Source organism: Lontra canadensis, unplaced genomic scaffold (genome assembly GCF_010015895.1).
Source record: "Lontra canadensis isolate GAN:19392208 unplaced genomic scaffold, GSC_riverotter_1.0 scaffold4, whole genome shotgun sequence".
Lineage (NCBI taxonomy): Eukaryota > Metazoa > Chordata > Mammalia > Carnivora > Mustelidae > Lontra > Lontra canadensis.
In genome coordinates, this window is record NW_022630998.1 from 43794903 (window position 1) to 43810660 (window position 15758).

Genomic DNA, 15758 nt, shown 5'->3' on the forward strand with positions numbered 1-15758 from the left:
AAAGTTTCACATTTATAATCCAGTTTGAATTAATGTTTTTATATAGAATGAGTTAGTGATAAAGGTGTATTTTCTTCCTTCCTTCCTTTCTTTTTAAAAAAGATTTTATTTGTTTATTTGACCGACAGAGAACACAAGTAGGCAGAGAGGCAGGCAGAGGGAGAAAGGGGGAAGCAGGTTTCTGAGGAGCCCGATGCAGGGCTTGATTCCTAGGACCCTGGGATCATGACCTGAGCTGAAGGCAGAGGCTTTAACCCACTGAGGCACCCAGGGCCCCAAAGCTGTATTTTCTTTCATATGAATATAATTGTGGGTATTCCAGCACAAACAGTTGGAAAAAAAATATTTTAAAAATTTCCTTTGCGTGCTTATTGAAAATTAATTGGCTGACCATATATGTATGGATCCATTTCTAGACTCCATTTGTTCTTCATTGATGGTTATTTCTTTGCCTTTTTACTGTATTTCTGTCTTTAGGTCAATACCACATTGTTTTATTTACTGAAGTTTTTAAGTCTTGAAACAAAATAGTATGAATTCTCTTATCTTTTTTGTTCCTTATTGAAATTAGTCTATATTTTTATATAGAGTTAGCTGGTCATTCAATCACATAAAAAGCTTACTGAATTTTGACTGAGATTCTATAGTTTAATTTGAAGAGAATTGACATCTTTAGCCCAGGGATCCATGAGCCCTGTATGATCTCTGTATTTACTTAGGTTTCCATCTATTTAGTATTTTTAAGATTTATCTCATCAGTGTTTTATAATTCATTATATCAAAGACTAAAAAAGAAAAAAGACATTTGACTGTCCCAATGAATTCAGGAAGAATAAGTAACAAAATTCAATATTAATTCTTTATTTTTTTTTTAATTTTTATTTTTTTAAGCAAACTATCCCCTATGTGGGACTTGAACTCATGACTCCAAGATCAAGATTCCCATGCTCTACTGGTTGAGTAAGCCAAGCATCCCAATTCATGATTTTTTAAAAGACTTAAATTGTAGTAGAGGTGTACAGGTCTTACACATTTTTGTCAAGTTCATCCCTTTGGTATTTCATATTTTTGATGCCATTAAAGTGGTATTCTTTTTTCACTTGTCAATTATTTAATTCTGATACATACAAATACAATTAATATTTATATATTGATTTTCTATTAGTGAGTCTGAAAAACCCCTTTATTCTAGTGGCTTTCTTGTAGATGTAGGATTTTCTACATAGCTAGTTATGTCATCTGAGATCAGAGGAAATTATATTTTATTCCTTTACAGCTGGATGCCTTTTATATCCTTCCTTCTTTCCTTCCTTCCTTCCCTTCCTTTCTTTCCTTCTCATGAGCAAGAGGGGCAGAGGGACAGGGAGAGAGACTCTCTGGCAGACTCAACGCTGGGCATGGAGCTGGACTTGGGGTTGGATCTCACAGCCCTGAGATTGTGATCTGAGCTGAAACCAAGAATCAGGTGTTTAACTGACTGTGCCAACTAGGTGCCCCTACATGCCTTTCATATGTTTTTCTTGGCTTATTGTACTGTTCTAGAACATTTATTTATTTTTTTTAGAGATTTATTTATTTGAGAACAAGAGGGTGCACTAGCAGAGGGAGAGGGAGAGAATCCCAAGGAGACTCCCCACTGAGTGCAGAGCCCAACACAGAGCTCAATCTCACGACACTGTGATCATGACCTGAGCAGAAATTGAGAGTCGGTGGCTTATCTGACTTAGCGCCCAGGTGCCCATGGAACATTTAGTAACATACTTAATGAAAATGGTAAGAATGGATATTTTTTCCCTTGTTCCTGACCTTAGTGGATAGCATTCACTCTTTCATCATTAAGTGTGATGTTAGTAGTAGGTTTTTTGTAGATTTCCTTAATTAAGTTGAGGAAATTACCTTCTATTATAATTTATGGAGTCTTTTTCCAAAATCATGAATTATTATTGAATTTTGTCATTTGTTCTTCGAAATTCATTGAGAAGATTTTTTTTCTATTTTAGTTTGTTGATATAAAAAATTACATTGATTTTTAAAAACATGGAATATTATATTAGTTTCAGGTGTACAATATAATGATTCAATAACTCTATACATGTTTTAGTCCTCTTCAAGATAAGTACACTATTAATCCCCTTTATCTGTTTTCCCTATCCCTCCATACACCTCCTGTCTGGCAACCTAGTGTGTTCTCCATGTTTAAGACTCTCTGTTTTTTTTTCTTTGTTCTTTAGTTTCTTAAATTCCACATGTAGGTGAAATCATATGGTAGTAGTCTTTCTCTGTCTGATGTCTTTTGCTTAGCATTATCCCCTCTAGATCCATTCATAATTGTTTCAAATGGCAAGATGATAGCAAATATATACCACATCTTCTTTATCTGTCTATTGAAGTGCACTTAGGTTACTTTCATATCTTGGCTATTGTAAATAATGTTACAGTAAACATAGGGTTATATATATATATATCTTTTCAAATTAATGTTTTTGTTTTCTTTGGGTGAATACCTAGTAGTAGACTTACTGGATCATATGATGATTCTATTTTTAATTTTTTGCGGAAACTCCATACTGTTTTCTACAGTGGCTGTGTCCATCTGCTTTCTCACCAATAGTGCTTAAAGATTCTTTTTTCTCTACATCCTTGCCAACTTTTGTATTTTCTTGTGTTTTTGATTATAACCATTCTGATAGTTATATAATGATATCTCACTGTGGTTTTAATTTGTATTTCCCTGATGGTAAGTTATGTTGAGCACCTTCATGTATTTGTTGGCCATCTGTATGTCCTCTGGTTTTTTTTTTTTTTTTGTTTGTTTGTTTTAAGATTTTATTTGAGAGAAAGCGTGATTGGAGGTTAGGGGTGGCGCAGAGGGAGAGGGACAAGCCTACATAGGGAGCCCAATGCAGGGCTTGATCCCAGGACCCCAGGACCCTGACCTGAGCCAAAGGCACACACCTAACCTACTGAGCCACCCAGGCACCCTGTGTGTTCTCTTTGGAAAAATGACTATTCAGGTCCTCTGCCCAGTTTTAATTGGATTTTTTATTTTTGTTGGTATTGAGTTGTATAAGTTCTTTATATAGTTGGATATGAACCCCTTATCAGAGCATTTCCAAATATCTTCTCCCATTCAGAAAGTTTTATTGATGGTTTCTTTTATATTTTGGTGTGGTCTCAGTAGTTTAATTTCACTTTTGTCTTCCTTGTCAGAGGAGACATAGCCGGAAAAATATTTCTATGGCTGATGTCAAAGAAATTTCTATGGTTGCCTGTGTTTTAGAAATTTTACAGTTTTAGGTCTTTCATTAAGGTGTTTAATCCACTTTGAGTTTATTTTCTGTATGGTATGAGAACGTGGCCCAATTTCATATTTTTGCATGTAGCAGTCCAGTCTTCCCATCCTTCTTCCCATTTGTTGAAGAAATGGTCTTTTTCCCATTGTATATTCTTGCCTCCTTTGTTGTAGATTAATTGACCATAACAGCATGGATTTACTTCCGGACTCTATATTCTGTTCCATTGATCTGTTTTTGTGCTATGACGTACTGTTTTGATTACTACAGCTTTATAGTATATCTTGAAATCTGGGATTGTGAAACCTCCAGCTTTTGTTTGTTTTCAATGTTGTTTTGGCTATTTGGGGTTTTTTGGGGTTCCATAGAAATTAGGATTATTTTTCCGAGTTCTGTGAAAACTGCCGTTGGTATTTTCATAGGGATTGTGTAAATATGTAGATTGCTTTGGATAGTATAGACATTTTTTTTTAACAATATTGATTTTTCCTAGAAGAGACTCTTTTTTTTTTAAGATTTTATTTATTTTTTTGACAGACAGAGATCACAAGTAGGCAGAGAGGCAGGCAGAGAGAGGAAGGGAAGCAGGCTCCCCGCTGAACAGAGAGCCCGATGTGGGGCTCGATCCCAGGACCCTGGGATCATGACCCGAGCCGAAGGCAGAGGCTTTAACCCACTGAGCCACCCAGGCGCCCCGCTAGAAGAGACTTTTAATCTCAGGAAGCAAACTGAGGGTTGCTGGAGTGGAGGGGGATGGAAGGGATGGGGTGGCTGGGTGATGGATATTGGGGACAATATGTGCTATGGTGAGCATTGTGAATTGTGTAACACTGATGAATCACAGATCTGTACCTCTGAAACAAATAATATATTATATGTTAATAAAAAATAAAAAATTTTGGTTTTTCCTGTCCATGAGCATGCAATACCTCTCCATTTGTTTGTGTCATTTTAAATTTCTTTCATCATTGCTTTATAGTTTTTGGAGTATAGATCTTTCACCTCCTTGGTTAAGTTTATTCCTAGGTATTATATTGTTTTTGGTGCGCTTGTAAATAGATTGTTTTCTTAATTTCTCTTTCTATCACTTCATTATGAATGTATAGATATGCAGCAGTTGCTGTATATTAATTTTATACAATCACTATGCAAATTAATTGACTTATTAGTGCACTGATTTTTAAAAAAAATATTATCTGCTTAACCATATATTCTTGGGGAAAACCCACTTTGCTTAATCTTTTTTTATTGATTGATGGATTTAATTTAGTAAAACTTTATTAAGATTTTCTGTGTCTATGTTAATGAGAGATAGTAATCTGTGGTTTTCTTTTCTTGTGACATCTTGGTCAGACTTTGGTATCAGGCCTAATAGAATGAGTTGAGAAGTATTCTCTTTTCAAAAAGAGTTTGTATAGAATAAGTATTATTTATTCCTTAAATGTTTGTTAGAATTCACAGATGAAGCCATCTAGGCCTAGAGTTTTCTTTGTGGGAAAATTTCTAGCCACAAATTCAGTTTTTTTATGGCTAGTTAGGTTTTTCTTTTCTTCTCTGAATAAGTGGTAGTTTGTGTCTTTTAAAGTGTTTGTCCATCTCCTCTAATTTGTTAAATTTATTCAGTTTGTTCTTAATATTCCCGTATTATCATTTCAATGTTTATAGTAATGTCACTTCTCTCATTCCTAATGTTATTAATTTTTATTCTTTTTTCCTATTGTAATTAGTGTGGGTAATTATGATGACCACCTCAAAGAATCAGCTTTGGGTTTCATTGAATGGGTTTCATTGACCCCCCCACCCCCAATTTTCTTCTTGTTTGTCTTACTTTTTATTCAGTGTACTTTTTATTTTATTTGTTCTTTTTCTTATGGTGAAAGCTGTCCTTCATTTGAGAGCTTTTGTTTTTTTCTTTTTTTAAGATTTTTTTTATTTATTTGAGAGAGAGAGAGCATGAGCAGGAGGAGGAGTAGAGGGAGAAGCAGACTGATGAGCTGATGAGGGGTGGGAGAGCTCCATCCCAGGATCCTGTGATCATGACCTGAACAGAAGGCAGGTGCTTGAGGGACTGAAGTACCCAGCTGCCCCAAGAGCTTTTGTTTTTCTAATATAGGCTTTTATTGCTGTACATTCTCATCAAAGTACTGCTTTTGCTTCACCCCAGAAATTGTTATTTTGTTTTTATTTTCAAGTAGTGCATAATCATTTTTTTTCTTGTAGATTACTTGTTTGACTCATGGATTTTTTAGAAGTATGTTTTTAATGTTTAAATGTTTGCAGATTTTTCCAGTTAACCTATTATTTATTTTTAATTTAATTATATTGTTAGTTCATATTTAATGTAATGTCAGTGTGGTTGTTCTGAAATCTTTGTACTTGATTTTTCTTTCCTATTTGTATTACCTTTTCTCTGTTCCTGTTTTCCTCTCTTTCCAATTTCTTGACTTGTGTAGTTTTGAAAATCAACCTATTTTACTTATACTATTGGTTTACTGGTTAGTCCCCCCCCCTTTTTGTGGTTGCTATAAAGTTTATGATATACATCTTTAAATTATCACTGATTTAGATGTGTAAAAAGCTAATGGAAATCCTTGACATCAGAAGAAAGGAATATTAGCTAATATGTTCTAGAAACAAAAAGATACTAGAAAAAACTCCAGATGTTATTGTAATTTCCTATAGCCACACAAGTCTTCTTTGATGTTTCTCAAATACGTCATACATGCTTTTGCCTCAGTGCATTTGTACCTACAATTTTCTCTGCTTGGAACATTCTTTTGCTAGAAATGGTCATGTCTTATCTCATGTCTTCTTTATCTGCTGCTGTACTGTTAAGCTGATCAGAGAGGTCTCTCTATGTCATACTACCTAAAAGAGCCATTCCTATTCCTCATGTCTATCTGTGTTCCTATTTTGACTTATGGTAACTTAAGGTAACTGATAACTTCATGATACTCATCACTTACTGGAGTTATATATTTGTTTGTCTCAGTTCTCCTCTGTGTTCATCTTTGAATCCCTGACTCCTTCAACAATGCCTGGTAGTCTACGATCAATATATATTTGTTAAATGAATGATAATCATTTGTGTCTGTTTTTGTATAGTTTCCTTAGGAAAGAGACCTAATCTAACTGATTACTGAAAACTTATCTTTTAATCGTCTTTCAGTATCAAATTAAAATGTATTGCTCAAAACTACTTCTTACGTTTTTGAATTTAACAAATGAAATGTTACAAAGAACCTAGTATCTGCTGTATATTTTCCTTTCAGGCTTACTGGTAGGCTTTTTTGCTCTTGATTTCTGACTATCTATCCTAAACAATTAATGTAAATTTCACTCTTATTAAAAAATATAACTATTTATAAGATTATAGACTAAGCAATTTGAATTATTTTGTTCTAGTTCCAAAAATTGAGACATGATCTTGAATTGGTCCTCTCTACTATTCAGTCAAAGAATGAAAAGTTAAAGGAAGACTTGGAAAGGTATAACTATATTATATTACCTTTAATCACTGATATATATTGAATTGGTACTAATGTTTTATTTGGCTGTGTTGGTATTGTTTTTCCATGTTTAAAGGGAGCAACAGTGGTTCAATGAACAACAACAGATACTGGAATCTCTTAATGTACTACACAATGAATTGAAACATCAGGTTGTGACATTTTCTGAATCCAGGTATTTGTATTCTAATTTTTTGAAATAGGAAAAAGTTATTTTTTTATGTTACATGAAATATGTACATGAAAAGAAGGGAAATTTTACTAGAAATTGTGAGTTTTAACTTTTGCCTATTGTTAGTTACATGACATTTGATTAATGACTTGATGGATAGTTTCCCTGCATGTTAAACAGAAAGTTTTACTTACTTTTTTTTTTTTTTAAGATTTTATTTATTTATTTGTCAGAGAGAAAGGGACAGAAAGAGCCCATTAGTAGCGGGAAGAGCAGGAGTAGCTGCAGAGACAGAGGACCATGGAGCATGGAGCCTGATGCAGAACATGATCCCAGGATTCTGGGATCATGACCTGAGCTGAAGGCAGACGCTTAACCCACTGAGCCATGCAGTTGTCCCGAGATTTGTACTTTCATAAAGCTAGTTATTTCGTTTGAACAAATGAAGTTTGAACAAAGTGTTTGACAAACTTCATGAGTTACCAGTTACATATATTTATGTATTTTATGTATTTTATCAGTAAAATATTTCTCTTAATTTTAAAAATATCTTTTAGAATCTTTGGTGAGCTGAAAACTAAAATGCGTGATATAAAAGAATATAAGGAGAAACTCTTGGTTACCTTGGGTGAGTTTCTGGAAGATCATTTTCCTCTGCCTGATAGAAATGTTAAAAAGAAAAAGAAAAAGGTAAGTTTTAGAGAACACATTCTTGTAGATATTTATATATGATACTGTTTCACATAAGTTCAAATGTAAATTTTCTGATAAATTTTTGTAAGTTTATTATATACATTTCAAAGAAACACATAGATACATGTACAGTAATATTTCATATTATAATATTGATTGAAAAATATTATAATTCTAGTTGATAATATTGATAATTCAATAAAACAGGATTAAATTTTTAAATATTTACCCATATAGTAGAGGGAAAAAATAAACCTTTTAAAAATAATATATTGAACACTACCAGAAGAGTTACTAAAATGCTCACAATTTATTGTTAAATGGATAAAACATAGCTAACTAAATTTTATGAGTCTAATCTGTAATAAAAAATGTAATAGTGCCTACGTCTGGGAGCTAGGATTTTAGGTGAGATTTGTTTTTGTTTTTGTTTTTACTCTTTTCCAAATTTCCATGGTGAGCATATGTAAACTTTTAAAATCAGAAGATAGCTATTAGTTATTGTAAGTTCTTGACTATTTTACTAGTAGTTATGATGGAATAAAACTTTTCCACAAAAGTTAGAAATTATTTTATTTGGTGACACAAGATTGGTAACAACTACTTTAATTCCTTTTTTAAAAACAGTATATAGTATAAATAAATAGAACTTGTGGAAGTAGAGTAGGCATTGAAACCAGCACCAGAATCATCTTTCTAAAAATATGTATTTTAATCATTTTTCAACATAAAACTGATGGCTCCCTACTGGATGAAGGCTATAAAGTATAGAGTAATGGATTTGACTGTCTATCTCTTTAGCCTCCTGTCCAACCATTCTTTATTCATCTCTTGCATGAATCTGTTCAACTATATCACTCTAGTCCCAGCAAGTATGCAATGACCTGTCTCTTTTCGTGCCTAATACATTTTATTCCATCTGCTTACAAAACACTTCCTATCTGATGAGGTTAGCAATTCTTACTTAAGAATCAAACATCATCTTTTGCATGAAGTATTTTTTTTTAGACTTATTTATTTATTAGAGAGAGAGTGTGTGTGGCAGTGGGAGGGGGAGAGGGAGAGAGAAACTTAAGCAGTCTTCTGGCAGAGTGTGGAGCCTGACATCGGGCTTGATCTCATGACCCTGGGATCAAACCTGAGCCGAAAACCAAGAGCTAGATGCTTTGGATGCCTGAATGGCTCAGTTGGTTAAGCATCTGCCTTTGGCTCAGGTCATGATCCCAGAGTCCTGGGATCGGACCCCACATCATGCTCCCTGCTCCTCTGGGAATCTGCTTCTCCCTCTCCCTCTGACCCTCCTCCCCGCTTATGCCCTTTCCTTCTCTCTCTCTCCCTCTCCCTCAAATAAATAAATACAGTCTCTGAAAAAAAAAAAAGAGTTGGACAATTAACCGACTGCGCGACTCAGGCATGCCCCTGTGTGAAGTATTAAGTGAAGTTTATGTGCCATTTTATCACCATTTGTCACAGGATTTTGTAGTGATCATTTATGTCATCTCTCTGTTCACCCACCATGCACTCTGAGCTCCTTGATGTGTTGATTTCATCTTCGTAGGTCTATTATATTGCATATGTATTATAGTACCTTCTGAGTTCATATTTATTCAATGACTATGAGTATACTAGAAAAAGAGAGAATTCTCTTTGTTTTCTTATAATCTGTGTTTGTTATTCTTCCCTTTCTTCATTGTAACTATTAGGAGGCTTTACATATTTTATGGACTATATCTCCTATTCTATCCATTGTTATTTATATACCTTGTTCATTTCTAAAATTATTGACGGCCTTCTGTTAACCATTTCATTAAGTTCAGAATTCCCTGCCTCTTAATGATCATAATCCTACAATAACTCAGTGACATTTTCTGATTCCAGTCTTGCCTGTTTTCAACATTTTTTAAAAAATTTCTCAAACTTCTCCAATAATAGAACCAGAGGTTTTGAGGGATTCTAAAAGGGAATCATTGATCACCAGAAGCCATCATGGATTTGTTAAGTCGTATTTAATAAACTCACTTTTTTAAAAAGATTTTATTTATTTATTTGACAGAGAGAGATCACAAGTAGGCAGAGAGGCAGGCAGAGAGAGAGAAGGAACAGGCTCCCTGCTGAGCAGAGAGCCCGATGCAGGGCTCGATCCCTGAGATTATGACTTAAGCCGAAGGCAGAGGCTTAACCCACTGAGCCACCCAGGCGCCCATAAACTCACTTCTTTTAAATGAAGTATATGATCTGTTGATACATGTTATAAAATGATAGATCACTTTCTCTTTTTTTTCTCTTTCTCTGTCAAGCAGTAATACTGGATGTATTAATTGACTCAATCTGCTTTAATAAAATACTACAGATTAAATGGTTTCAATGAAAGATTTTATTTTCTCACTGTTCTGGAAGTTATAAGTCCAAGATCAAAATGTCACTGGGTTGGTTTCTGCTGAGGCCTTTTTTCCTGGACAACCATTTCTTGCTGTGTCCTCATGTGGCCTTTTCTCTGTTCGAGAGTAGAGAGCTCTCTGGTGTTTCTTTGTCTTAGAAAGACACCTGTCCAGCTGGATTAGGATACCACCATTATGGTCACATTTAACTTTAATTACTTCTTTAAGGGCTTCATCTCCAAATATAGTCACCATGGGGGATGAGACATGAACATGTGAATATTGAGAGGCACAGTTCCATCCATAACACTGGGCTTTATCATTCAAAGATGTGTACAAAAAGAAAAAACTTGAATCCCTCCACCACATCATTAACATTAGGTGAACATCATTTGAGACGTCTTTGTAAACAGAAGTATAAATAGATTGATGAATGAATGTGCAGATCAATGTAGTTTTTTTTTTTTTTAATAAAGATTTTATTTATCTGAGAGAGAGAGCATACACAGGTAGAGGGAAAAGCAGGCTCTCTGTCAAGCAGGGAACCCAATACTGCGCTCTATTCTAGGACCCCAAGACCATGACCTGAGCCAAAGCCACCCAGGTGCCCCCAGATCAATGTAGGTTTGTATAGGCCAGTATAAAATAAGTATTACATGTAATTTTACTGAATTTGATAGAAAAATGAGTGAGGATGATTTATTTAACTCAGATAAATATTTCTTTGCTTCAAATGATTTTAATTCTGGAGAGATCCCTAATATAGAGAAAACAAATTATGAAAAACATTATAAAAGATTATAATATGTTTTTAAATTTCATCTTTCAATTTTAGACAACATTCATTGACTCCCTGCTATGAAAGATGAGGAAATTAACGTTCTTCCTCCTATACCTTCATTACAATTTGTGTTATTTATTTTAATTTTTGGCAGGTTTATAGCATTTTTATTCTGTATTATATTGGATTAGATGTATTGATTTTACATTGTATTGGATTCTATGCTTATCATCTTTTAACATTTGAGTTTTTAATTTTAACTAGTTTGATTTGATGGATTTCTTTGATAAGCAAATTGTTCAAGTAGAATTCCTGGGCATTTTATTTCTGAGGTTCTTGAATGATGAAAATACTTTGTTTGCTTTTATAGTCAAAGGATTTTTCAGCACAATAAAAAAAAAAAAATTGGGGCGCCTGGGTGGCTCAGTGGTTAAAGCCTCTGCCTTCGGCTCGGGTCATGATCTCGGGGTCCTGGGATCGAGTCACATATCGGGCTCTCTGCTCAGCGGGGAGCCTGCCTCCTCCTCCTGTCTCTCTCTGCCTGCCTCTCTGCCTACTTGTGATCTGTCTGTCAAATAAAAAAAAAAAATTAAAAAAAAAAAATCTTTAAAAAAAAAAAAATTAAGATCTGGTAGGGACTGCTCCATTCTTCTGAAATAGAATGTGCTGTGGAGATCTGAGGTAAGCCTCTAAGATACCTCAAGTACATATCTGAAGAGTTCTTTGTCTTTGAACTTCAGTAATTTAACAGAGATACATCACAATGTTGATCATTCAATATTAGTTTTGCTTTGAAGTTGGCATTGTTTTTAGGGACAGATTTAGGTCACATTTCATTTCATGGAAATTTTATTTTATTATGTCATATTGTTTTTCATATCTTTTTTTTTTTTTAACATATAAAGTATTATTTGCTCCAGGGGTGCAGGTTGTTTTTCATATCTTTATGCTGAAACATTTTTTTTCTTGGTTTGCTCTCATTATATTTTTCCTCTGCTTTTTCTTTGTCTCAAACATTTATATTTTAATCTGTGCTTTGTAGCTGCTTGTTTCTGTATCAGTTCCTTAATTCTGTTTGTTTTCATCACTACTGAAAGCTGCTTTTTTTAACCACTCTTATTTAGTAAGGTATTAGAAGTCAGGTGATTTTGAGATCCAGTTTTACTATTTTTACTCAGGAATCACATTTATTTTTACTCTTTCTTTAGTATACTTGTACTTATGTAAGAGTTTAATTTTTTTTAAATTAAGATTTTACTTATTTATTTACTTGAGAGAGGGTGAGAGAGAGAGAGAGATAGCACGAGTGGATGAAGGGCAGAGGGAGAAGCAGACTCCCCACTGAGCAAGGAGCCCAATGTGGGATACGAGCCTGATGCGGGGTTCGAGCCTGTTGCAGGGTCTGAGCCCAATGTGGGGTAGGAGCCCAGGAGTCCAAAATCATGACCTGAGTGGAAGGCAGATGGTTAACCGACAGAGCCACCAGGGGCCCCTACATAAGACTTTATAAGGACTCCCCAGTAATCTTTGACTGGTATGGGAAAATACTAGCCATCATTATAGTAGGTGACTTTGTAATTAATTAAATGTCTGAACTCAAGCTGCTGATTAGAATTAGTATTATCCTGGAAGGAGATTTCTAGCAGACCCCCTTTAGATCCTTGTCCTATTGATTTTTTTTTTTTTTTTGGTTTTTGGTTTTATTTTGTTTTTGTTTTTTGTTTTTGTGAGTTTTTTTGTTTTGTTTTGTTTTTTTTTGTACAATAAGGTGTTTATGTTAAAGCACAGGGACAGGATCTGTGGGTATGAAGAGATGTCCTATGGAATATTTTTATTTTATTTTTTTTTTATTTATTTATTTTTAAGATTTTATTTATTTATCTGACAGAGATCACAAATAGGCAGAGAGGCAGGCAGAGAGAGAGGGGGAAGCAGGCTCCCCGCTGAGCAGAGAGCCCGATCCAGGGCTTGATCCCAGGACCCTGAGATCTCGACCCAAGCCGAAGGCAGAGGCCTAACCCACTAAGCCACCCAGGCGCCCTGTGATGTCCTATGGAATATTTTTAATAGGAGTTTATATAAATAGGTAGAAGGCATGGTGATGAAAACATGCAAATGATAAGAAACTAAGGGAGCTAGATAGTAAATATACTGGATGACAGAATTAGGACTGTATTTTTCAGTTGGCTGGAACTAGGCCAAATAAAATGGGGATAATATTTAGTAGAGGTACTTAGAATATCTTTCTTGGTTTTAAAACACTGAAGAATGAAGGAAACCTATCTTAGCTAGATGTATGAAAGAAGCTTAGGCATTTTAGATGATAGTGAGCAGGGCAAAATAGATGTCCAAAAGCTGATGATGAATAAACTTGATGAATAAAATTCCAGCACCTGTAAGTATGGAAGTGAGTCTTCCTTTTCATCTTTGCTGTTTAAATCACATTTGTATCATGTGGAGACTGGGTTGAAAAAGAAAAAACAAGATAAATTAAACACATTTAGAGAACACCCATGATATGAGGGGCTGCAAGGCTATGGCTTATGAAAAATAATTGAAGGAACTAATGATGATTAATATGGCGAAAACTCAGGGCTCATAATGCCTGTTTTCAAATATTTGAGGGGTTCTTGGATCGGATTGGAATGGGATTTATTCTCAGTCATTCCAAGGAAAAAGGAAGCAGTGAGTTGATTTAACATTAGGAACTGTCAAGAACTATTGAAAGTTGAACAAGGCTCCCTGCGAAGTAAGTTTCCTGTCCTGAAGCTGTATAAATACTCTTTGGAATGCCATTTGTTTGAGATATTTTGATTGGAGAGTTCAAACATTAGACTTTCGATAACATGAATATATATATTATGTATAATATAATTTATCCATTATATATTTGTAGATAGTTTGAATTGTGTATCTTCTTGTAATTGCAAAAGTTTTCAGTCTCTTAGAGGTTGTTTGAACTTTGTTTTTATGAACCTGTTTAATACAAGCAGATTGTTTACTTTCAGAATTCTTTTAAAATCACCTAATTAAAAATATTTGGTTTTAGTATACCTGGTACCATAGCAGTTAAGAAATATTACATTTAAAAATTTTTGTGATAACTGTAGTCTAATCTGCCATTGGCAGAATTGAATTGTTAATTTTTTGTTATTCACATTTCTGTCAAAGAAAAACATTCAAGAATCAACTGTACAGCTGATAACACTGCATGAAATGTTAGAGGTAAGTGTTTTGTGTAGTTGTTTTGTCTTCAAGATTTCTTTTAATTAGTGATTTCTGAATGATTATACACAGGGTCAAAGCAGAAAATAATGTGTAAGTTCTTAAATATACTAAACTTTATTAAATATATTTATATTAATTTATCTTTAGTATAAGACTGGGTCTATTTTTTATACCTTACTAGAAGGAATATTGTCATTTTTTTAAAAGAACACAAAATTGGGGACTAGCCCTTAATCATATTCCCAAGATTATTACTTTAAAAAAATTTTTATGATGTTATTTAGTATTTGCACAGTGAAACCCTATGCTTTTACATGGATGGAATCTTTAGTTGGCATCTCTATTCTATCTGAACTACATGTTTGAGTTTAAGGTTTCTTTCCAGAAAGTTGCAGAAACTTGTTCACAGTTTTAAAGATGTTTCCATTTATTAATATCTGTAGTTCTTTTTAAAGGAAGAAAATTATTTAATTTAATACATAGAAATTATAACAAGCAATTATTAAAAATGAAAAGAGATTAACATTCTTTGGTAAACAAATTTTGAATGTTTTATTATAACTATCATTTTTTTACTAAGTATGGTATATCTTAAATGATATTTTTTCCTAGATTCTTTTAAATAGATTATTTGATGTTCCACATGATCCATATGTCAAAATTAGTGATTCTTTTTGGCCACCTTATATTGAGCTGCTCCTTCGTAATGGAATTGCCTTGAGACATCCAGAAGATCCAACCCGAATAAGATTAGAAGCCTTCCATCAGTAAAAGATGGCCTCTTTTTTCACACAGTACTTAACGAATCTTGTCATTTAAGGGTAATAGAAACACTGAGGATTTACTTGGATAAAGAACATTATTTGCAAATCAAAGTACATAGTCCCTCTTCCTTTTATCCATAAAATGGTATGTGCCATCTACTATTCATTTATAAATGATTCTTTCAATTCAGTCAGTGCTTTGGTGGTTTCAACCAGATGGAAAAGATTGCAAGTAAAAATATTCTAGACTTAATCATTCTAAAAATTTTTATATACCTTCTGCAATATTCTTTGGGAAATTCTTTGTTAATTTATAATATTGCTTATGTAATTTTTTTCCTTTTGAAATTTATGACTATTTTATGCATTTTGCGTTCCATTTCATGCTTATATCTTTAAATTTAGGAATTATAATGGAAAGTCCATGTAATTTGCAGGTAGTTTTTAAATTGAGAGTATCTGATGTAGATGGAGTACATAATTTAAAAGTATGTAGTCAGTCTGTTCCATAAATACTGCCTTATTTCTGGATTTGTTAAAAATTGGAACAGAAAAAACTAATGGGTTAATGTAGCATGAAAACTATATTTTAGTATGTATTATATAACAAGCAATACTATATATTAAATCATTCTTGATTCTGTTATTGTTAACAAAATTGTGTTCATAAAATTTTGTTAATTCTCCGTGAACTTTCTGTAAATAAAATTCTCTTATCTAAAATCTCTAGCTTTTCTGGTGATGTGGCATGATATTTTAATAAATTAATTAAATAGATTTTTTTCATAGGTTAAAAAATGAGAATATTATAAGACTCATTCAAGATTATAAACAAGCTAAACTAGAGAATTCCAAATCCTTTTAGTATCATTAGTTTTCTAAGGGGACTTAGTGTGTACTTTTATATTTGAAAAAGCTTTCTAATATTTATCATCCATAT

The 15758-nt window shown here is 33.5% G+C and overlaps 1 protein-coding gene across 3 annotated transcripts in view; it reads left to right on the forward strand.

Moving 5' to 3' along the window:
- The window catches only part of CENPK (centromere protein K), a 40429-nt gene extending 24906 nt beyond the window's left edge, over positions 1-15523 (forward strand). For all 3 annotated transcript variants that reach the window (XM_032849684.1, XM_032849686.1, XM_032849691.1), the window contains exons 6-10: positions 6699-6781; positions 6879-6977; positions 7532-7664; positions 13998-14051; positions 14667-15523. In XM_032849684.1, the coding sequence (XP_032705575.1) occupies positions 6699-6781; positions 6879-6977; positions 7532-7664; positions 13998-14051; positions 14667-14825 (528 nt within the window). In that variant the 3' untranslated portion in view covers positions 14826-15523. The remainder of the gene's footprint in view (positions 1-6698; positions 6782-6878; positions 6978-7531; positions 7665-13997; positions 14052-14666) is intronic.
- The last annotated feature ends 235 nt before the right edge of the window (positions 15524-15758 follow it).